Source organism: Mustelus asterias, chromosome 18 (genome assembly GCF_964213995.1).
Source record: "Mustelus asterias chromosome 18, sMusAst1.hap1.1, whole genome shotgun sequence".
NCBI lineage: Eukaryota > Metazoa > Chordata > Chondrichthyes > Carcharhiniformes > Triakidae > Mustelus > Mustelus asterias.
In genome coordinates, this window is record NC_135818.1 from 78,358,088 (window position 1) to 78,381,070 (window position 22,983).

Consider the following 22,983-nt stretch of genomic DNA (forward strand, 5'->3'; position numbering starts at 1 on the left):
GGGCGGATACCTTGAGGCGCTCCTCCTCCTCCTCCTCCTCTCCGGGGCGGGGTGTCCTGGTTACCCAGGGGGAAGATGATAGCAGTCGGGCTGCTGAGGAAAGGCCTGTTGCCAGTTGCTGTGCAGCTTTGCTGGAGGAGGTGAGCTAACAGTAACTGTCAATATTCATCCCGGCCTTTTGGCTAAGAACAAGTGTAGTTTTGGCCTCCTGCACTTGTTTGAAGTCATGAGGTTATACTGAGGCTTCACTTGAAGCAATTTTGTAAAGTGGTATCTAGGCCTTTTGGCCAAAATGCGAGATCAAGCCTTGGAGAAGGTGCAATGCCTGCTGCAATCAGCTTGCATCATGTAGATCAAACCCAAGACAAGAAGTGGGATGCCTGTCTTGTCAACTTGGATCTGGAATGTCTCACTTGCTGAGACTTTGAATTGGAATTTGATTGGATTGAATTGGATATAAACAAAAAGCAGTAACTGTCAATACCCAGTTACCTGTGGGAGAGCCAGGTCAGTGCCCTCTAAATGGGTCCTCATGTTAGTAAGGGACAAGCGCACATCATTAGGCCGCCTGAAATCTGCATCAGGACTAAAGTGACTGAAGAACACCTTGGCAGTTCATACTGAGTTGTCCTTTGATGTTCTGACTTCCATTCAGGCTTTTCTGAAAATGAGTACTGTTGAAGATATTGCAAACTCTCCTAGTTCCAGACAACGTGGAATATAGCTGTGCTTGTCGTGTTTCTGTTATATTTTGAACTTTAGTTGCTGCTTTACAACTTTCTGACTGTTACAGACTTGATCTGGTTCTTTGTACACTGCAAGTTGACTGTGTGCATGAACATTTCAATCCCCTAAAAATGTTAAGAACGTTAAAGTTTTCTTTCCCTTTCCATAAGTCACTCTGCACCTTTGTTCTGCCATTCACACATTCCAATCTCTTAATGGGTGCTCTTAGCGCCTTTCTTAGCCTTTATCGTCACCATGAGGGGCATAGATAAGGTGAATAAGCCAAGGTCTTTTCCCCAGTCTAGGGGAGGCCAAAGCTAAAGAGCATAGGTTTAACAGCTAGGAGGTGGTATAGTGGTTAGCACTGCTGCCTCACAGCTCAAGGGATCCGGGTTCGATTGCCAGCTTGGGTCACTGTCTGTGCGGAGTCTGCACGTTCTCCCTGTGTCTGTGTGGATTTCCTTCGGGTGCTCCGGTTTCCTCCCACAGTCCGAAAGACTTGCTGGTTAGATGCATTGGCTGTGCTAAATTCTCCCTCAGTGTACACAAACTGGCAACAAAGTGTGGTGACTAGGAGATTGTCACAATAACTTCATTGCAGTATTAATGCAAGCCTTCTTGTGACACTAATAAATAAACTTTAAGAACATAAGAAATAGGAGCAGGAGTAGGCCATCTAGCCTCTCGAGCCTGCCCCGCCATTCAATAAGATCATGGCTGATCTGAAGTGGATCAGTTCCACTTACCCGCCTGATCCCTATAACCCCTAATTCCCTTACTGATCAGGAATCCATCTATCCGTGATTTAAACATATTCAATGAGGTAACCTCCACTACTTCAGTGGGCAGAGAATTCCAGAGATTCACCACCCTCTGAGAGAAAAAGTTCCTCCTCAACTCTGTCCAAAACTGAACCCCCTTTATTTTGAGGCTGTGCCCTCTAGTTCTAGCTTCCTTTCTAAGTGGAAAGAATCTCTCCACCTCTACCCTATCCAGCCCCTTCATTATCTTATAGATCTCTATAAGATCCCCCCTCAACCTTCTAAATTCCAACGAGTACAAACCCAATCTGCTCAGTCTCTCCTCATAATCAACACCTCTCATCTCTGGTATCAACCTGGTGAACCTTCTCTGCACTCCCTCCAAGGCCAATATATCCTTCCGCAAATAAGGGGACCAATACTGCACACAGTATTCCAGCTGCGGCCTCACCAATGCCCTGTACAGATGCAGCAAGACATCTCTGCTTTTATATTCTATCCCCTTGCGATATAGGCCAACATCCCATTTGCCTTCTTGATCACCTGTTGCACCTGCAGACTGGGTTTTTGCGTCTCATGTACAAGGACCCCCAGGTCCCTTTGCACAGTAGCATGTTGTAATTTTTTTTCCATTTAGATAATAATCCAATTTGCTATTATTTCTTCCAAAGTGAATAACCTCGCATTTGTCAACGTTATACTCCATCTGCCAGATCCTCGCCCACTCACTCAGCCTGTCCAAATCTCTCTGCAGACCTTCTACGCCCTCCACACGATTCACTTTTCCACTTATCTTTGTGTCGTCTGCAAACTTTGTTACCCTACACTCAGTCCCCATCTCCAGATCGTCTATATAAATGGTAAATAGTTGAGGCCCCAGTACTAATCCCTGCGGCACACCACCAGTTACCATTTGCCAACCAGAAAAGCACCCATTTATTCCGAAATTCAAAACTAATCTGTGAAAATATTAATTCAATGAGTGGTCACTCTATGGAACAGACTCATTAGGGAAATGGTGGAAGCAAAGTTTTGAGTAAAATTCGATTGATTTCTTTCAGGAAATAATATTTTAGGATGCAATGCGTGAGTAATTTGAGACCCACCTCCAAGGCCAAGATATCTTTCCTGAGGTGTGTTGCCCAGAACAGAGTAATCAAAATGGGTTCAAGCAAGAGCTCTGTACATACCAAACCCTTTGTATTCTAGCTGCCTTGAGATAAAGGTTAACATTTAAGTAGTCTTAGTAATTATTTCTTGTAACTCTCCATGAGCTTGTCGTGATTTCTACATTTGCATCCCCAAAAACTCTTTTATACATAGTTTTTAGCTTCTCAACTTTTAGAAAATATTCTTATCCATCTTAGGTCCAAAATGACAAAGTGGGGAGTTGTCAAGGAAGACTGCAACCCAGAAACAGTGTGTAAAACTACTCGTGAATAATTAATACTTTCAATTCAAATGTTGACTTCTAGTTTTTGCAGATGCCATTTGGCAGTAAACAGAGAACAGATGCCTGAGCTTGATAAGAATTCAAAGTCTTCTGTGCTAGGTCCCAAACCTTCAAACTGCAGCTAACAATCAATGACTTACCAGGAGTTATATTTACTTTAGTATTCTGTTACAAAACCTATTCACCATCAGATACTTGCTGCAATCCCACAGCCACAGAATCAGGTGTCACTAGGTAATGAGGATAAATCATTGGCTTCTGATAGGGGAATCTTAGTGTTGGGGAAGTGGTGGTGTAATGGTACTATCACTGGACTAGTAATCCAGAGACCCAGGATAATGCCCTGGAGATCCAGGTTCAAATCCCATCACTGCAGAAGATAAAATTTGAATTCAATCAAAATCTGGAATCAAAAGTCTAATGATGACCATTAAATTATTGTCAATTGTTGCAAAAACCCATCCAGTTCACTAATGTCCTTTAGGGGAGGAAATTTGCTATTGTTCCCTGATCTGGTCTACATGCGACTCCAGATCCACAGCAATATGGTTGACTCTTAAACATCACCTCAATTAGGGATGGGCAATAAATGCTGGCCCAGCCAATGACGCCCACATCTCATGAACAAATATAAAAATTATATCTGCGTCGAGTCCTTCATTTGGAGCAACGAGTGGATGCTCAAACATTCAGATAAAGTAAGAAGGTGTGCAAAAGACTACAGTCATAGGTTACAAAAAAGTAGATTTTGAGGGGCTGAGACCAGAACTTGGGAAAATAAACTTGGGCAACAACATTGCATTATTGTTTGCCAGTGGAAAACATTTAAACAGCATTGAACAGGATCCAGTAGCAATATATGTGCTAAAAAACAAGAACAAACTAATGAGACATCATGAATGAATAAAGACATGAGGGAGGGTGAGGAAAGGGACATACACTAAATACATGAACAGGGGAGAGCAAGAAAAGGGAGAACATAGATTACAAGTAAAGACAAAAACATGATGCAGAAGGCAAAGAGGAACAGTGAAATCAAATTATCAAAGGACAATCAACAATAGTCAAAATTTAACAAGCATAAATAAGAAAAGAAATTCAAATTGGGAAGAGAGTTGTTAAGGAACAGATAGGAGAAAAATCAGACAAATACCAAAACAGTAGGAATATTAAATAATTATTTTTCTTCATTATTTAACAGGAAGATGGATTGAATCTATATGAAATTGGAAATTATATAACCATATTTAAAATAAGAAACATTAGAAAATGTTAAAATTCTGGTTTGGAAAATTTGCATTCCCACATTCTAAAATAAAGAGATAGCACAGCCACAATTACAGATATTTAATAATTTATTAGAGAAAGCTGTAATGAGAGAAGAACAGCAGATAGCCAATGTTTATAGTTATATTTAAGAAGTGAGGTAAATATGTCCAGGGAACTTCAAACTAGTCAGTTTGACATCGGTACTGGAAAAATAATAGAATCCCTAGAAATTAAAAACATTATAATGAATAGTCAACATGGATTTCAAAAGGATAAGTCTTGTTTGATCACCCTCCCGGAATATTTTCAGAGGTAAGAGAGATAGTAGGCAAGAGTCATGAAAAGATGCCGCAAATAACTAACGAGTGAGGTCACAGCATATGGAGTCAATGGACAAGTAGCAGAATGGATAACTGGCTGGAAGTCAAAGCAGAGAACAGACGTAAAGGTAGCTGTTCAGAGTGGCCATAGGTGGAAATGATTAGTGCTGAGACCATTATTGTTGATAATTTATATTAATGATTTAGACTTTGGAATCAAAAACACAATTTTTAAATTGTGAGGGATAGTCAACAGAGAAGGACTGCAATAAATTATAAGATGACTTTAATAAACTTGCAGAATAAGCATTTAAGTATAATTGAATTTCAGAGTTAAATGTGAGGTATGACATTTTGATAAGAAAAATGTGTTGATGTTACATGAAAAATAAGAAGCTAAATGGGGTGCAGGAGCAAAGAGGTCTGGGAGAACAAACACAAATTAGAAGTTGTGACCCAGGCCTATAACAAACACAAATCACACATTAGAGTTTATTTCCAGAGGGATAGAATTGAAAGATAGAATGTTAATGCTAAATTATCAAACCTGGGTATAGACCATACCTAGAGTCATGCATACAGTTCCTGTCAGCATATTTTAAAAAAATTATGTAGAGCATTAAAGAGGGTGCAACGATTTATAAGGATATCTGAACTGTGAGATTATATTAATTTGGAAAGATTGAATAGACTAAGAACAAAGAAAATTACAGCACAGGAACAGGCCCTTCGGCCCTCCAAGCCTGCACCAACTATGCTGCCCAACTGAACTAAAACCCCCTATCCTTCCGGGTACCATATCCCTCTATTCTCATCCTATTCATGTATTTGTCCAGACGCCCCTTAAAACTCACTATCGTATCTGCTTCCATTACCTCTCCCGGCAGTGAGTTCCAGGCACCTACCTCCCTCGGAGTAAAAAGCTTGCCTCGCACGTCTCCTTTAAACCTTGCCCCTCGCACCTTAAACCTATGCCCCCTAGTAATTGACTCTTCCACCCTGAGAAAAAGCTTCTGACTATCCACTCTGTCCATGCCCCTCCCAATCTTGTAGACTTCTATCAGGTCGCCCCTCAACCTCCATCGTTCCAGTGAGAACAAACCAAGTTTCTTCTACCTCTCCTAATAGCTAATGCCCTCCATACCAGGTAAATCTTTTCTGTACCCTCTCCAAAGCCTCCACATCTTTCTGGTAGCGTGGCGACCAGAATTGAACACTATATTCCAAGTGCGACCTAACTAAGGTTCTATAAAGCTGCAACATGACTTGCCAATTTTTAATCTCAATGCTCTGGCCGATGAAGGCAAGCATGCCGTATGCCTTCTTGACTACTTTCTCCACCTGCGTTGTCACTTTCAGTGACCTGTGTATCTGTACACCCAGATCTCCCTGTCTATCAATACTCTTAAGGGTTCTGCCATTTACTGTATATTATACTAGGGCTGGGATTCTCCCAAAATAAAACTAAGTGCCAAATGGGCTGGAAAACGGGAGTGTTTCCTGCCGTTTTTTGGGCGTACTTACCGCAATGAATCTCCAATCTGAGCAATGCAGAGTGCCATAGCACGATACACTCTGAAAAGTGGTGGGCGGGGGCTATTCTGGCCAAGAGGCCGGCAGCATAGTTCTGAGGACACCTGTTCACCGTTAGTGGGGAACAGTTGTAAACCCTGCTGGTGGGAATCATGATGTGGAGATGCAGGCGTTGGACTGGGGTAAACACAGTAAGATGTCTCACAACACCAGGCCAAAGTCCAACAGGCCTACCCGGCAGCAAAAGCCACTAGCCCTCGGAGCACCGCTCCTTCACCAGCAGCGCTCCGAAAGCTAGTGGCTTCTGCCACCAAACAAACCTGCCGGACCTCAACCTGGTGTTGTGAGACCTCTTACTGTGGGAGTCACTCCTAGTTTTGGGGAGGCGGGGTGAGGCTAGCAGGCCCAGAGATTATAGATTTCCAGCACGGAGCTGATTGCGCTTAAAAAAAAGAGCAGCGATTGAGAGACTTGTGATTGGGAATCTCACAAAATGCCTCCCGCTGTTGTCTCCCAGCCCACTGCTCTGCTTAAGCAGCACAGAAGGCCAGGAGAATCTCGGCCTAGGATTCTTTCCTTTGGTTTGATTGATTGGATAGAGAAAAAGTGAAGTTCACTCCAGAAAAGTGAGAGGCAATGCGTTTTGGGAGGGCAAACAAAGCAAGGGAATACTCAATAAACGGGAAGGTGTTGAGGGGTTGAGGAAATGAGACACCTTGGAGTGCATGCCCACAGGTCCTTGAAGGTGGACAAGGTGGTCATAAGCATACGGAATACTATCCTTTATTTGATGAGCTACTGAATACAATAGCGGGAATGTAATGATGGAAATGTATGAAACACTTGTTAGGCCACAAATGGACTTTTGTGCACAGTTCCATTTACCACATTACAGGGAGAGCATAACTGCTGCAGAGTGTGCACAGAGAAAATTTACAAAAATGTTGTCAGGGCTTGAAAATTGCAGTTATGAGGAAAGATTGGACAGGCTAGGGTTGTTTTTCTTTGTAAGAAGTTTAACAACACCAGGCCAAAGTCCAACAGGTCTACCTGGCAGCAAAAGCCACACAAGCCCCCGAGGCGCCAAGCCCCCTCCTCAGGAATTACTCCTCCCCCTCCTCCTTTAAACTTCATCATCATCATCATGAGGGATATAGAAAGGTGAATAGCCAAGGTCTTCCCCAGAGTAGGGGAGTGCAAAACTAAGGGCATAAGGTGAGAGGGGAAAGATTTAAAAGGGACCCGAGGGGCAACTTTTTCACATACAAGGTGGTATGTATATGGAATGAGTTGCTGGAGGAGGTGGTAGAGACGGGTAGAATTATAAATTTAAAATACATTTGGACAGGGTACGGCTGGGAAGGGTTTAGAGGGATTTGGGCCAAATGTAGCCAAATAGGACCGGTTCAGTTTTGGAAACCTGGTCAGCATGGACGAGTTGGGCCAAAGGGTCTTTTTCTGTGTTGTATATCTCTATGACTCTCTACATTCCCTTTGTCTTATTGTCCATACCATTCCTATAAATTACAGCCCTCACCCTCATGGTATAAATCTTGTCTGATTATTCTTGTCTTCAGCTCTGACAAAGGGTCATCCTGATTCAAAACATTGACTCTATTCTCTCTACAGATGCTGCCAGACCTGCTGAGATTTTCCAGCATTTTGTGTTTTTGTTTCTGATTCCAACATCCGCAGTACCTTGCCTTTTTCTAGGCATTCTTACTCTTTGGATGAAGGCTGACGTTGGAAATAGGCTTTAAGTTGGGATAACTGTAATTATCTCGACTTTGGAATATCTTTACCTGGGGGATAGAAACCCAAAACCAACACAACCTAATGAAACACCGCATCTCTTCCACCTTTTTTGTACTTTTTTATTTGTTGCATATACTTTATTTGTAAAATATCTGAAAGAACATTATAACATTTCTAACTGGCTCTCACAGAGAGGGCAATGCTATTCTAGTTTTCTGCATAGATGATGAAGCACTCTGAGGTGCTTTGAAGGAACATTACAGACAGTTAAGGATGGTCATTACAGGAAGTGCAGTGGAATTTAAAGTTGTCTACATGAATCAAGTTGCACTACGAGATGCTTCAATGCAATTGTGAGCTATCTAATGTTCATCGTATACACAATGCCCTGGGTGAACTATTTTTTGCTGCAAAAATATGCTTCACTTTTTATGCCATGGAACTATTAGTCATTATCATTTTTAATGGGCTATTATCAGTGACAAAAGAGAAGTAAGCCAGGATTTCTGGTCTTTATTTGAATGCACCTGTTGGCAAATACATGAGGAACCTGTGTTTTATTTGAACACAGTGTGTGACAGCATCAATTTATTTTATTTGCAATCGAAAAACAAATCGATATTTCACACTCAGCATTGTATTGTTGACTGATCACAGTGTTGCAGTATAGCCAATGACCTGCAAACCTCATTAAACTGCTGATATGACTAGTCTTTAGTATGCCGACGTTTCTCATAGTTGGTTGTGCCTGCTTGCTGCAGCTTTGGCAATAGTTAGTTTATTTTTGTTAAAATAAATGGGAAGTGTTAGGAATGATATATATGGCATGTGTAATTGCTCATACATGATGGGATTATATGATTAATTTTACAAGCGAGATCAAAAATGTAATTTAAAATCAATTTGGGTATCTTGCACTTTGAGCTTATGTTTCTCGTCATTTTTTAAAAATGATTTAGCATTATAACTGACTGTAAATGTAAATATATAAATGTGAGAGCAAGTTAATATTGACATATAATTGCCAAAGCCTGCCTGTACAAACTGGCAAAGGAAGCCACAAAATTTATTGGGACTAAAGAAATATTAGTTTCTTGGATATTCTGAGTTGTAGCCACTGAAATGGAAAAAAGTCCTTGACAGTCAGTCACATAGACCTGTTTTTTTTACCATTTGGCCTTGTTTTATCGCTCAACCTTCAATGCTGCCAATGCAGAACGTGAATATGAACTTTTACTGCAGTTGCTCAATGTTGCATTTGCTGAAGGTTTGTGTTTGATTCGTTAAATAACTCAACGCAGCATTTCCAGACAGTCAAAAAGGCTGAGGTATTTTGAAAGCTCCAAGTATTCATTTCAAAGTTAAAACTCCTCTCTTGTGGTACATTTATGTTGTAATTATTGTTCCAACTGCGTTGCAAGATATCAACTGGATTTCTGTCCGAGAGCTTTTCACTTGAATTCTTACGTGCGTTCATCCTTGCACGCATTTAACCTTTAAATTAACTCCAGGTAAGTTGGCTTGAGCACTGTTTAAAGCAGATTTGATGACACACCGGTTACATTCCCGCGCATATTCACATTCAAACAGAATGATAATCCTTTATTCAGCAGAGGTCTATACAGGAGCCCATAATTTTAACATTGGAATGTGAAACCACACTGCAACTGCAGGGTGCTGTTGTTCTCTTTGTGGGGTTGGGAGAGTGTGGAAAATCCATTTTTATTGCAATCCCACTAATTCTGTTCTTAACCAATTACTGTATTGCTCGTTTATGCTGCTCAAGAGTGCAGAAATGTAAAAACTTAACAATCAGTTCGAAAAGCCTTAGGACATTGCACTGTGAACCTGCTAATCATGAATTTGTATTTGAGTGCATTTTCATTGAGCTGAAGGTTAAGGTTTGTATTTCTGCCACCTCTCATTAGTCAGCACTTCTCTTCTTTTTAATCTGAGAAACTGAGGTAAAGGGCAGAACATGGCCAAAGATAAAACAATTTGGTGAAAGGGCATGTAAATTAAGAGGTGATGAGTTTTAAAACCCTTTAACAATGTGGGATGACAGGGAGATGAACGGTTTCACTGTTTTGAGTACTTCGAAAATTGAGTCAGAGTAAGCCTTACTGTTGCCTAGCAATTATAATCCAGAAAGCATGACTTCAAATCTCACTGTGTCAACAAGTTGTGAAATTGAATTAAATAAATCTCGTTGTTTGTGCAGTGGCATCAGAACATAAATGACCATGAAAGCTGTCAGATTGTCTAGAAATCATTAATGTCCTGTTAATACACAGTCTAGCTTAACTGCCACTACAGTCCTAGATGATTTAGGGATGGGCACTAAGTTCTAACTTGCCAGTGTCACACACATCCAAGAACTTGTTTTATAAAGTAGTCTTGACAGTTTTCAACATTCAAATTAGATAGCAAAAAAAAACTTGCACTGAGTTTTTTTTATTCATTTGTGGGACATGGGCGTCGCTGGCTGGCCAGCATTTATTGCCCATCCCTAGTTGCCCTTGGAGGGCAGTTGAGAGTCAACCACACTGCTGTCGCATGTAGGGCAGACCAGGTAAGGACGGCGTATTTCCTCCCCTAAAGGACATTAGTGAACCTGATGGGTTTTTCCAACAATCGGCAATGGCTGCATGGTCATCAGTAGATTCTTAATTAATTGAATTCAAATTCCATCATCTGCCATGGTGGGATTTTAACCTGGGTCCCCAGAACATTAGCTGTGTTTCTGGATTAATAGTCTAGCAATAATACCACTAGGCCATCGCCTCTCCGTAGGGTGGCCTATTTAGAGTTTAAAAGGGAGAAGGAAGAAAAGTTCAAAGAAACACTTGAATAATTTTGATTTTAAACAGTGGCCAAAGGCAAATGGAATCAAGTAACATATTTTTGATGCCCTGCTAAAATGTTTCCTTCATTACAACAGCACTTCAATGGTTGTAAAGTGCTTTGAAACGTCTGAAAGCTGCCGTCCTTTGCACGTCTGGCCTACGTGTGACTCCAAACCCACAGCTATGTGACTGATTCTTAACTGTCCCCGGAAATGGCCCAGTAAGCAACCTACTGCTATCAAAACCACTAGGGAAAAATTCAGCAAAATGAAACCAAACAGACCACACAATATCGACAGAGGCACCAGAAACAACACAGTCAGCCGAGCAAAATCCTTCTCCCAAACATCTGGAACAACATGCTGTACCGTAGGTGAGTCAGACAACATCCTGACATGGTCACTCATACTTACCAAATCGCATCATACAACCTCTATCCCAGACTCCTTTATCATCCTGGATATGTCCTGTCCCATTGTTTGGACAGGATCTCACAGAGGTGGTGTCAGAGTGCCATATAGTATGAGTGGGAGTCTGCAACATTGACCCTGAACCCATGAAATATCATGGCATCAGGTCAATAATGAGCAAGGAAATCTCCTGTTGATTACAACGTACCGCCTTCTCTCAGCTGATGAATCAGTACTCCTCCATACTGAGCAGCATTTTGAAGAAGCACTGAAGGTAGCCAGGGCACATTGTACTCTGGGTTTGGACTTCAGTGGCCATCACCAGACTGGCTCCACAGCATCACTACTGACAGAGTCCTGCCATAGCTGTCAAAATGGGATTACAGCAGATGGTGAGAGAACCAACAAGAGGAAGAACCGGCTTGTCTTTATCATCAACAATCTGCCCATTGCAGAGGCATCTGTCCATGAAAGTATTGGCCGGAGCAGCCACCTCTTCAAGGGGCAATTGGGGATGGACAATAAATGTTGGCTTTGCCAGCAATGCTCACATCTCAAGAATGATTTTTAAAAATGGACTCCCATACGATGGTGTGTGCCCTTGGTGATTGTAATAATCTAGGAGACAGTTGCTGACTGAAGAGTATTTTAAAGTAGCTATCACAGATGTATAACATACAAATCTCACTATTATATGGGAGATTTAAATCTGGGGTTAACTATAATATTATAGCTGCAAAATTGTTTCAAGATGCAAACGGTGATGCTGCATAATCTTCATTTCCAATAAAGTGGCACAGAAATTAAAAGGTTTTAAAAAGAACAAACTTATTATCGTGAATTTTACAAACTTAGGACATCTCAAAGACCTTGATAACTATTGACGTGGTCTATAATGTGTGGCCGCTCTTGTGATATAGGAAATGCGGCAGCCAGCTTGTACACAGCAAGCTCGCACAAAAAACAGCAAGGTAACAAACGGATCATTTGTCTCGGTGACGTAGGTTGGAAGGCCATATGTTCCTGGATTTGCCTTCAGCTTTTGGTTACACTTTACCCTTTGGGAGTTGAAATGTTGCTGTTTACTTGAAAACACAAAACAGAATGTTCTGAATAGAATCGGTAGTGAAACATAAAGCAACTGATTGACCACATTGTGTTAAAGGGGAACAGAAATAATTCTCGCTCCTGCTGAATCCGTGGTTTTTAATTTTCAAAGTTGATTATTTATCGCTGTCTTTTGCGCCCCAATGTTCAAGTCGGGCAAACACGCTCTCCTTTCTCGGGTTGAATGTATGTAAGATCAGTAGATAATAAAGGGCCCATGTTCAAGCCTGGAATTTGTGATACTTTCTATTTTATATCTGTGGTTTCCGTGAGGATCTAGTAAAAACCTGTTGATCAGTTTAATTTTAACATCCTTTTTTGAGAGTGAACCCAGGGATATAAGGTACACCACAAATTAATCTTGAAACAAGTTGTGTTAGCAGAGTGATTATAAATTTATCACATTGCTGATTTAGGACTGTTGTATATTGCAGATTGTTCTAACCTTCAGGACTCTTCCATGATTGTATTTCACTATACTATTGAGACCACCCTGCTCTGACTTTCAGATGAGATCCCATGTGCTTTACGTGGATGTACAATACTCTATGGCGATATCTGATAGAGCAGGGAAATTATTATCTGAACCAAAGTTTATCTTTCACCGCACAACCAAAACAAATTAATTGGTCATAATCTCATTGCTGTTTGTTCCACCTGGGTGCAACTTGACTGCTATCTACAAGACTTAAGGCAGGATTTTCTGGCCCTTCCTGACAGCAGGATTTTCTGATCCCGCCGAAGGTTACTCACCCCCCCCCCCCCCCCCCCCCTGCCACCCTGCCCCACACACACACACACAGGAAGATCCCCGACGGCAGGATGAGCAAGCTATGCAAAATGGCGTAAATACCTGCAGGACTAGAAGATCCTGTCGGTGGCCAATGGCAATTGCCTTCACCGCTGGAAAACACGCCGTGACAGCACTATAAAAACAGAAAGTGCTGGAAAAACTCAGCAGGATTGGCAGCATCTGTGGAGAGAGGGGAAAAAAACAGAGTTAATGTTTCAGGATCATGACCCTTCATCAGAACCTCATGGTGCCTGACCTGCTGAATATTCCAGGCAATTTCTATTTTTACTTTTGAAACATCCTTGCCTGCTGATACAGAATGCAAATCTTTCTTTATTCACCCCTGGCTTACATGATAAGGTGAGCAAGGCAACAAGGTCGAACACTAAGGTGGAATAACTCCTTAACCGCTGATCCAACACAACTATCAATTTTAATACTGAAATGCTGATACGGGGTTTGTCATGTTTAGTATTTAATAGTAAGGGAGAAGAATTAATAGGTGCAGGTAGCCAAATTGTCCAGGTGGCTGAAATATCCTAGGATTAATGGCAGGTTAATTCAGGATCATCTCGTTCCTCATGGCTGTTGGTGCTTAATGTCTTACCAGTTATTTAAACGCTCATCCGTATGAATTTCCACTGTAATTTTCATTGCTTGTTGATGGCGAGTGAAGCATTTTCTACTTTCAACATCTAGCATATGTGAAGAAGCCCAGATCAGGTGCTGTTTCAGTTGGATGACCCCCAAACTCAGGAATGCAGCTCTGACACTGCCCTGAATACAAGTGTCAATGCTGGCAAGAATTTGGATTGGATGCTTCTGATTAGCACTGACGCATGCTCAAATTTGACTTGCTGGCATCTTCAGTGAACCTAAAGAAAGACTTGCATTGAAAGCACCTGTCATGACGACTGAATGTTTCAAAGCACCTTACCAACGAAGTATTTCTGAAGTGTAGTCATTGTTGCAGCATTGCTGTTTTATCCTTATTCTGTTACGTACACAAAATAACTCTCAGTTTTCACACTTTTCTGCAAACTGACTTTTTTTTGTTTTGTTTTTAAATTTTTAACAGGGTGCCATGTTTGACCATTTCTTTGCAGAGCCGGCCTGTATCATTGGCTGGCAAAGTTCGCACCCTGGCTCACCGGGAATTGCTAGCTTCACGAGTAACTGGAAGGTACTTCTCAGCTGGTCAAGAAACAGAATCACAAAATGGCGAACCCCAGGACACCGTGTTCATCAGTGATAGCTGTGTTAAGGTAAAGAATAAAATGGTTGGGGGGGCAGGGGGGTCTGCTTGAGATGCCTAATGTAAGTAAAAAATATCTGTCTTCATATTTGGAGGTTCTTAGCCAAGATCAGACAATTCTAAATCTGATTATCGTACCGAATCCATTCATTGTTGCCACTGCTGAGGTATAATTTTCACTGGGCTGCTTTAGGAAGTGTAGCGGATTCCAGTAAGAAGTTCCTGACCCTTGTATTTGTTGATTAGTGGGGAAATCAATCTGCCAGATTGATTCGGACTAACAACCCTATCCTTACCGGCATTACATTTCATGCTTGTGGCACCTCCGTGTGACATTACCAATTAGTTCAGAATTATGAGCAGCTTTGTGCCATGTCCCATGCTTGGTGACTTGTTTGTGACCCCATCCAAAACTCATTAACCTTCATGATGCAAGTGGATGAGATGGCTTTCTATCTATTGGTCTGCGCTGGATTCTAGTTCCAGTCCCAGGCACTGACTAAACCACAGCACAAGCAATTTTCCACACTGTAATTTGATGTGATCCATAGTCAAATAGCAAGACATGTCATGGCCTGAAGATGTATTTTAGAGCAAATTAATGAAATTTATAAATTATTACATTTTTAAAGTTGCTTTTAAAAATCTCTGTGTTGCAGCGCCTAAAACAGATTTTGGAAAAGGATGAGTTCCTGAGGGTACAAGTGGAAGGAGGTGGATGCTCAGGATTCCAGTACAAATTCACACTGGATAAAACAATAGAGGCAGATGATAGGTAAAAGTGAGATTTATTCACTGGTGATTCATGCTTTTTTGCTCAGTGTTGTAGTGACATCGCATGCAAATACCTTCTCCAGGATAGACAATGACCTGCAAACACTACTCTGATCTATTCATCTCTCTGATTTAGTTGTAATCTTCCCTATGGGAGGCACTGCACAGATTTGAGATGCTAGCTTGTGGACTGCCATTCCATAGTTGTGGATGCTCTAAAAAGCAACACTGCTAGTCTGGCAACTCCATTTTACTATGTATATTGAATGTTTTCCCTTTGGAAAGTATGTTTCTTTAATGAAGGTGAATATTATCTTTCCTTGTCTTCCTCAATCTGTCTGCGGTCATTGACACGGTTGACCACGCTACTCTCCTCCAATGCATCTCCACTGTTATCCAGATTGGTGGGACTGCACTCGCCTGATTCCACTCAAAACTATCCATTTGTGCATTTGAGAATGCTTTCTCCCATTTGTACACTGTTACCTCTGGCATTTCCCAAGGAACTATTTTTGCTTCTACTTATTGCCCCTCAGCGACATCATCCAAAAGCACAGTTTCAATTTCCATGTGTATGCTGATAACACTAAGCTCAACCTCACCAAGACCTCGCTCCATCCCGCCATTGTCTCCAAATTGGCAGATTGCCTCTCTGACATCCAAATCTAATTTTCCTTCCATAAACTTGAAATCAACCAAAACTTTGCTCATTGAGTTTGATGAGAAATTGCCAACAATTTAAAATCAGTTCAGTGGTCTAATTTCAATCCTTACTTCCCAACATTGGATTCTTACCCTGAATTATTTGAGCGCTGCTTTTCTCATCTTTCCTTCTAACGTTCTATTTTGAAATCTGGTAATGACCCCAAACCCAGTTTTCATGTATTCAAATCACTAAGCTGGTCCACCAAGGTGTGTGCAGCTCCAGAATTGTGCACTGTTCTATTGTTGCAAAGTAACGAAAGTCTGCAATCTTGTACTCCAGTCATGTTCATAGTCTTCTGGTCAGCAGTGGATAAAGCACACATTACAAAAAATGTTTCCAATCATGATAATTCAATAAAGGAAGCTGGCAAACAAAATTGGGCTTATAGCATTGAGGTTTGGAGGAGAAAGTCTCTCTTAACTCCTCTTGGCGCTACAGCAACTCTGTTTTCATATTGCTTAATCTAAATGGCACATTGCTTTACCAGTGATGCACTGTGGATTGTATTACAATGGTCCAAAAAGAGAACCTGAATTCCCAAAATGCATGAAACTCAAAGCAGGGGAGTTTGTGGTTATTTATTTAATTCCAGCATGAACTGAATAATTCTAAATTAGTCTAGCATCAATATCTTAAATATATTCATTTTTACACTCTGCATGTTAATTGTGTGGTTGTCTTTACAAATTAGGGCCTTCGAACAGGATGGAGTTAGCCTTGTCGTTGACTCTGACAGTCTGGAGTATCTGAAAGGAGGGACAGTGGATTATAGTGAGGAGCTAATCCGTAGCTCATTTCAAGTGATACACAATCCTCGGGCAGAGCATGGATGTTCTTGTGGGAGCTCCTTTTCCATCAAACTCTGAAATGAGACACCCTCGTGCAGCAGTTTGTTCCCCCCAGTCTTCTATTTCAGAAAACTGCTGACTAATGCTGGACTGGCTTGGCTGGAAGAAGATGCAGCTAAGCTTAAAACAAAATGGTGTGACCTTGTAACCTTGTTGAAAATTGCAAAGAGAACAAATGTTAACAGAACACTGGAGCTGCATTATTTATGCTTTGTATTGTGATACTGCCAAGTGTTTTGAAACAAACTGTGATAGTAATAGCAAGAGTTGTACAAATGTTTCCTTTCCTTTAACATGATATCCTTGAGAGACAGTGAAGGTATTAAATCTAGCTGTGTCTCTCCACCCTCTCCTTCCCATCCAGAAAATATCTCCTATCTGAAGAGAAAGAAAATGTAGCATGGTGCCCATGTGCCTCTGAGAGACATGATAAGGGTGGAAATGACACACTGTCAAATTTGGACCCATCTAACACGTATCGGCATTTTTCCCTATTTGGCACTTAAGCCCAAAGTAAAATTATCCATAACGGCCGCAATTTATCTTTGTAGTTAGGCTTGAGTTTTGTGTTGGCACACTTCAGCTCACTCCAGCAGACCACTGTTCTGCCAATAATGTGGAACCTTGTGGAAAACCTTGTAATCTTCAAATGTTTTAATTTGAAAATTATTCAATTGGCTTTCACCCTTTCAGACACTGCATTCCAAATCTTAGCAATTCACTGCAAGAAAACTTAGTTCCCCTCTGGTTCTTTTGTCGATGACCTTAAATCAACCCTTAAATCTGTGCCCTTTGGTTACTGACCCTCTTACCAGTGGTAATAGCTTCTCCCTAGTTACTCCATCAAAACCCCTCATAATTTTGAACACTTCAATTAAGTCTCCCCAAAACCTACTCTGTTCTATGAAGAACAGCCCCAACTTCTCTCGTCTCTGCTGGTTTACTAGAACCTGTTAAATCTTGTGACCATTTTCTTCCTGTTTTAAATTGGTTACTCACATTCAGTCATGTGCACAAAGTCCTCTATACTGCAGCGGAAGTTTGTTTCACAAGATCCTGAGGCTGATACTGGTGCAATGAGTCCAAGAAACATTTCTTCTCAGTTACTTCTCCTTCCTCCAACACTGCCTGATATGGTCTGCCTAAATTTGCATCGTGTAAAGGAAGTAAATTGGTGTGAATACATTTTATAACTGACTTAATTGTCACTTTTTACATTTGCCTTTCACGTTCATTAGCAAAATAGATTGCGAGCTGACTTGTCCAACCTGGCTGTGCCATTGTCAGAACTCTGCGTGCTGCTAGTCTGCATACAGAGAGAGAAGAATGTGATGCATGGATCGCTTGGCACCAGCAGCATTCATCACAAAGGAAGTGTTGTTTTGTGGGAAACCCGTCTTTATTTTTATTATCTATTACACTGTTGCCTATTTTGAGCTAGTTGGAAGATTTGGTTACAGATTAATACAGAGCAGTGACCTGCTGTGTTTAAAATTCTGAGCTCAGTAATATACCCTGACACTGCGTTAGCTTGTATAAAATTTAATTGGGAATAGTTTCTGGGATAAACAGAATGGTGAAGAGCATTTTTATGTCTATAGTTCCTAATTTGATGAAACAAATTTCCGCCCAAGTTTCCTTTAAACCTTATCACTTGACAACGTTTTAAAAACTAATTTTTTGTGGCCATTTTTAAATCCCCTTTTTTCTCTCTGACACCTCAACTTTACTTTGCCTTATTTGTTTCTGAAACTGGCCCTTGCTCTTCATTCAGTGCTGGTCAGGAACTGTGTAATCAACTTGTAGTTTTTCCTGTCACTTGAGTGTCCCCTAGTGGTGTATGACACAACAGCTTACATTTAGATTGTTCCTTGGAATATATTAAAACATCCCAAGGCACTTCACAGGAGTCAAACAAAAAATTGATGCCAGCCATGTAAGGCGATATTAGGACAGATGAACAAAAGCTTGGTCTAAGAGGAAGGTTTCAAGTAATGTCTGATCAACTTTGAAAATGGCTTCTATGGTTGGATCCAAATACCTGTAAAGCGTTTGGTGTTATTGGCAGTGAGACTCAGGTTCCGATACTAAGTGGTATCAATAAAATGTCACGTGGAATATTGATTCCACCACTCCTTCTTCCCCCCGTTCTTTGCAAATTCAGGAAGGCTGTACATAGTTCAAAATTTCAGGATATTTTCACAGTAACTTCATTGCAGTGTTAATGCAAGCCTACTTGTGACAGTAATAAATAGACTTTAAAATGACAAAATTAATAGAACATCCTGATATTTGCCACTTGAAAAGAAAGACAACACTATTTATTTAACACTTAAACAATGCACAATCACTTTTAAGATATTGAGTAAGCTACTTTGAAACGCCAAGGCAGAAGCAAAATGCTGCAGATGGTGGGAAACTAAAAGCAATACGCTGGAATCACTCAGCACGCCAGGCAGTATCTGTGGAGCGAGGGAAAGTTAACATTTCTGGATAGTAATTTTCCATCAGAACTTCTGTTGCTACCTGACCTGCTGAATATTTCCAGCATTTTCTGTTTTTACTTTGAAATATCCTTGCCTTCTGATGCAGTGGGTTGGTGTTTGAAAAATAGATAAGAAACTTATTTTTGACTTCAGTGAAAGGGAAATGGGGGAGGTGTGTAATGGTTGGTCAATCGGACAACACCCATTTTACACCCATGTTAAAAAGATAAAGCAAGTGCCTTAAGATGGGGGAGGTACGAGAAGGGGTAAAAAACAGAAGCAAAAAGAAGCTTTGCAGATGAGAAGCTAGTGAAAAGTGCGCAAAATATAAATGCACACAGCAAGAAAGTAAAGGTCAAAGCTGGGGATAAGTGCTCGGGTAGATTTTATGTTTTTTTCACCTCACCTCGCTCGGTCTTTATGGTTACCTCACCACTGGATGGCTGTCAAGTGGAATTTTCCATCCCTTCCATGTCCTGCTGTACTCGATTTGTCCAATGCTGTAGCCAGTGAAATCATGCTTGTTATTCCTCCAACAACATGTAGTGTTTCAGAAAGAGAAGCTTTGTTCTGCTGAAAGAATGTGTTAATATGTTAGGGAGTGGGCACTTACTTCTGTCCATTGTTGTCAGAAACAGAAAAAAGCACTCTGACAGAATTAAACAATTGTGCTTTTAATTTATGTTCCAAAGCAAAAAAAGGTAAGTTGAGCCTTTTTTTTGCACTCATACAGTGATTATCATAATAGCATGTGGTAAAATTGTAAATATTTTTGTATGCAATAATAAAGATTCTTTGAATGCGTACTTCATACTGTTCTTTAATGCATCCTGGAGTACTGCCAGCCTTTTCTGGAGGAACTTCCACGCCATTTGCACATTTTACAACGTCTTAACAAGACATTGTCAAATATGCACTTCATATAGCTGAATCTGGAGATGTTTTTGTCTGCGGGCATGTTTTTAATATAAACATAGTTTTTAAAATTATGGAATAGGCACAGCGTGTTCATGCGTATTTCATTAGGTGTCAGTTTTGGTTCAGAAGCAACACTTGTTTTTTAGGATGTTATATGATGAAGTCGTATTCCTGAGGCATGAGCACATCTAGGCTGCTGCTTCAGAGCAGTAACGTGTTGTGCTTTCAGGTGTCAAAGTGGCTCATAGAATGCCTGCAGTAGATAAGGAGGCCATTTGGCCTATCGAGTCTGCACCGACCCTCTGACAAAGCATCTTATCCAGGTCCAAACCCCATCTTAGTCCCGTAATTCCATGCATTTGCCCCACTAATCTTAACCTACACATCTTTGGACACTAAGGGGCAATTTAGCATGGCCAATCACCTAATCTGTACATCCTTGGGGGAAAAAACAGAAGCACCCAGAGGAAACCCACGCAGACACTGGGAGAATGTACAAATGCAACATAGACAACCACCCAAGGCCGGAATTGAATCTGAGTCCCTGGCTCTGAGAGCCAATGGGCTAGAATTTATGGTAGCTGGTGTGATGTTGAGCTTACTCTTATAGAAACATAGAAAAGCTACAGCACAAAACAGGCCCTTTGGCCCCACAAGTTGTGCCGAACATATTCCCTACCTTAGGCCTATCTATAACCATCCTATTAAGTCCCATGTACTCATCCAGGAGTCTCTTAAAAGACCCTATTGAGTTTGCCTCCACCACCACTGACGGCAGCCGATTCCACTCGCCCATCACCCTCTGTGTGAAAAACTTCCCCCTAACATTTCCCCTGTACCTACCCCCCAGCATCTTAAACCTGTGTCCTCTCGTAGCAGCCATTTCCACCCTGGAAAAAAGCCGCAGAGTCCACCCGATCTATGCCTCTCAACATCTTATATACCTCTATTAGGTCTCCTCTCATCCTACGTCTCTCCAAGGAGAAAAGACCGAGCTCCCTCAGCCTATCCTCATAAGGCATGCCACTCAATCCAGGCAACATCCTTGTAAATCTCCTCTACACCCTTTCAATCTTTTCCACATCCTTCCTGTAATGAGGCGACCAGAACTGAGCACAGTACTCCAAGTGGGGTCTGACGAGGGTCTTATATAGCTGCATCATTATCCCTAGACTCCTAAACTCAATCCCTCGATTGATAAAGGTCAGCACACCATACACCTTCTTAACCACCTCCTCCACTTGCAGGGTCGATTTTAGAGTCCTATGGATCTGGACCCCAAGGTCCTTCTGATCCTCTGCAGCACTAAAAGTCTTTCCCTTTATATTGTACTCCTTCATCCCATTTGACCTGCCAAAATGGACCACTACACATTTATCTGGGTTGAAGTCCATCTGCCACTTCTCCGCCCAGTCTTGCATCCTATCTATGTCCCTCTGTAACTTCTGACATCCCTCCAGATTATCCACAACCCCACCAACCTTCGTGTCGTCGGCAAACTTACCAACCTATCCCTCCACTTCCTCATCCAGGTCATTTATGAAAATGACAAACAGCAAGGGTCCCAGAACAGATCCCTGGGGCACACCACTGGTGACCGACCTCCATTTAGAAAAAAGACCCATCTATACCCACTCGCTGCCTCCTTTGGGCAAACCAGTTCTGGATCCACAGGGCCGCAGCCCCTTGGATCCCATGCCCTCTCACTTTTTCTAGAAGCCTTGCATGGGGGACCTTATCGAACGCCTTGCTAAAATCCATATAAACCACATCTACCACTTTCCCTTCGTCAATGTGTTTAGTCACATTTTCAAAGAACTCCACCAGGCTCGTAAGGCACGATCTGCCTTTGACAAAGCCATGCTGAGTATTCTTGAGCATACTAAACCTTTCTAAATGCTCATAAGTCTTGTCCCTCAGGATCTTCTCCATCAGCTTACCAACCACTGAGGTTAGACTCACCGGTCGATAATTTCCTGGGCTATCCCTATTCCCCTTCTTGAAAATAGGAACCACATCCGCAATCCTCCAATCCTCCGGCACCTCTCCCGTCTCCATCGATGACGCAAAGATCATCGCCAGAGGCTCTGCAATCTCTTCCCTCGCCTCCCACAGTAACCTGGGGTACATCCCATCCGGACCCGGCGACTTATCTATCTTGATGCCATTCAAAGATTCCAGCACAACCTCTTTGTTAAAGTCCACATATTCAATCTTTTCAGTCCACCGCAAGCCCGCAGTACGTCCACCCAGGTCCTTCTCCTCTGTGAAAATCGAGGCAAAATACTCATTAAGCACTTCTGCCATTTCTACTGGTTCCGTACAGACTTTCCCTCCTTCACCTTTTGTAGGCCCTATTCCTTCACGTCTCATCCCTTTACTCTTCACATATTTATAGAATGCCTTAGGGTTTCCCTTAATCCTACCTGCCAAGGCCTTCTCGTGACCCCTTCTGGCTCTCCTAATTTCCTTCTTTAGTCCCTTCCTACAAGCCGTTTACTCATCTAGATCCCTATCTTCGCCAAGCTCTCTGAACCTTTTGTATGCTTTCCTTTTCTTCTCGACTAGGTCCCGCACAGCTTTCGTGCACCATGGTTCCTTTAACCTACCAACTCCTCCCTGTCTGCTTGGAATGTTGTCCTGTGGAACTCTAGACAGACATTCCTTGAAAAACTGCCACCTCTCTTCAGTACATTTCCTCGAGAATACCTCCTTCCAATTTACTCCTCTAATTTGCTGCCTTATGTCTTCATATTTCCCCTTACTCCATATAAACGCTTTCCTAGTTTGCCTGATCCTCTCTTTTTCCAATGCAAGCATAAAGGAGATAGAGTTATGATCGCTATCCCCAAGATGCTCTCCCACTGAGAGATCTGACACCTGTCCAGGTTCATTGGTCAGTATCAGATCAAGTACAGCCTCTCCTCTTGTAGGCCTGTCCACATGCTGTGTCAGGAAACCCTCCTGAACACACCTAACGAACTCCTCCCCATCCAATCCCCTTACCCTAGGGATATTCCAAT

At 41.7% G+C, this 22,983-nt stretch overlaps 1 protein-coding gene across 2 annotated transcripts; it reads left to right on the forward strand.

Annotated features, from left to right (window-relative positions):
- Positions 1-43: 43 nt before the first annotated feature.
- On the forward strand, positions 44-19,848 carry isca2 (iron-sulfur cluster assembly 2). 2 transcript variants are annotated; one of them, XM_078234349.1, is made up of 5 exons: positions 66-140; positions 10,759-11,036; positions 14,052-14,238; positions 14,888-15,003; positions 16,400-19,848. In XM_078234349.1, the coding sequence occupies exons 2-5, from the start codon at positions 11,023-11,025 to the stop codon at positions 16,572-16,574; spliced, it is 492 nt and encodes a 163-aa protein (XP_078090475.1). In that variant the 5' UTR covers positions 66-140; positions 10,759-11,022; the 3' UTR covers positions 16,575-19,848. The 2 variants fall into 2 exon arrangements, with proteins under 2 accessions (XP_078090474.1, XP_078090475.1); XM_078234348.1 differs by lacking the exon at positions 10,759-11,036 and having other exon boundaries at positions 44-140.
- Positions 19,849-22,983: the final 3,135 nt, after the last annotated feature.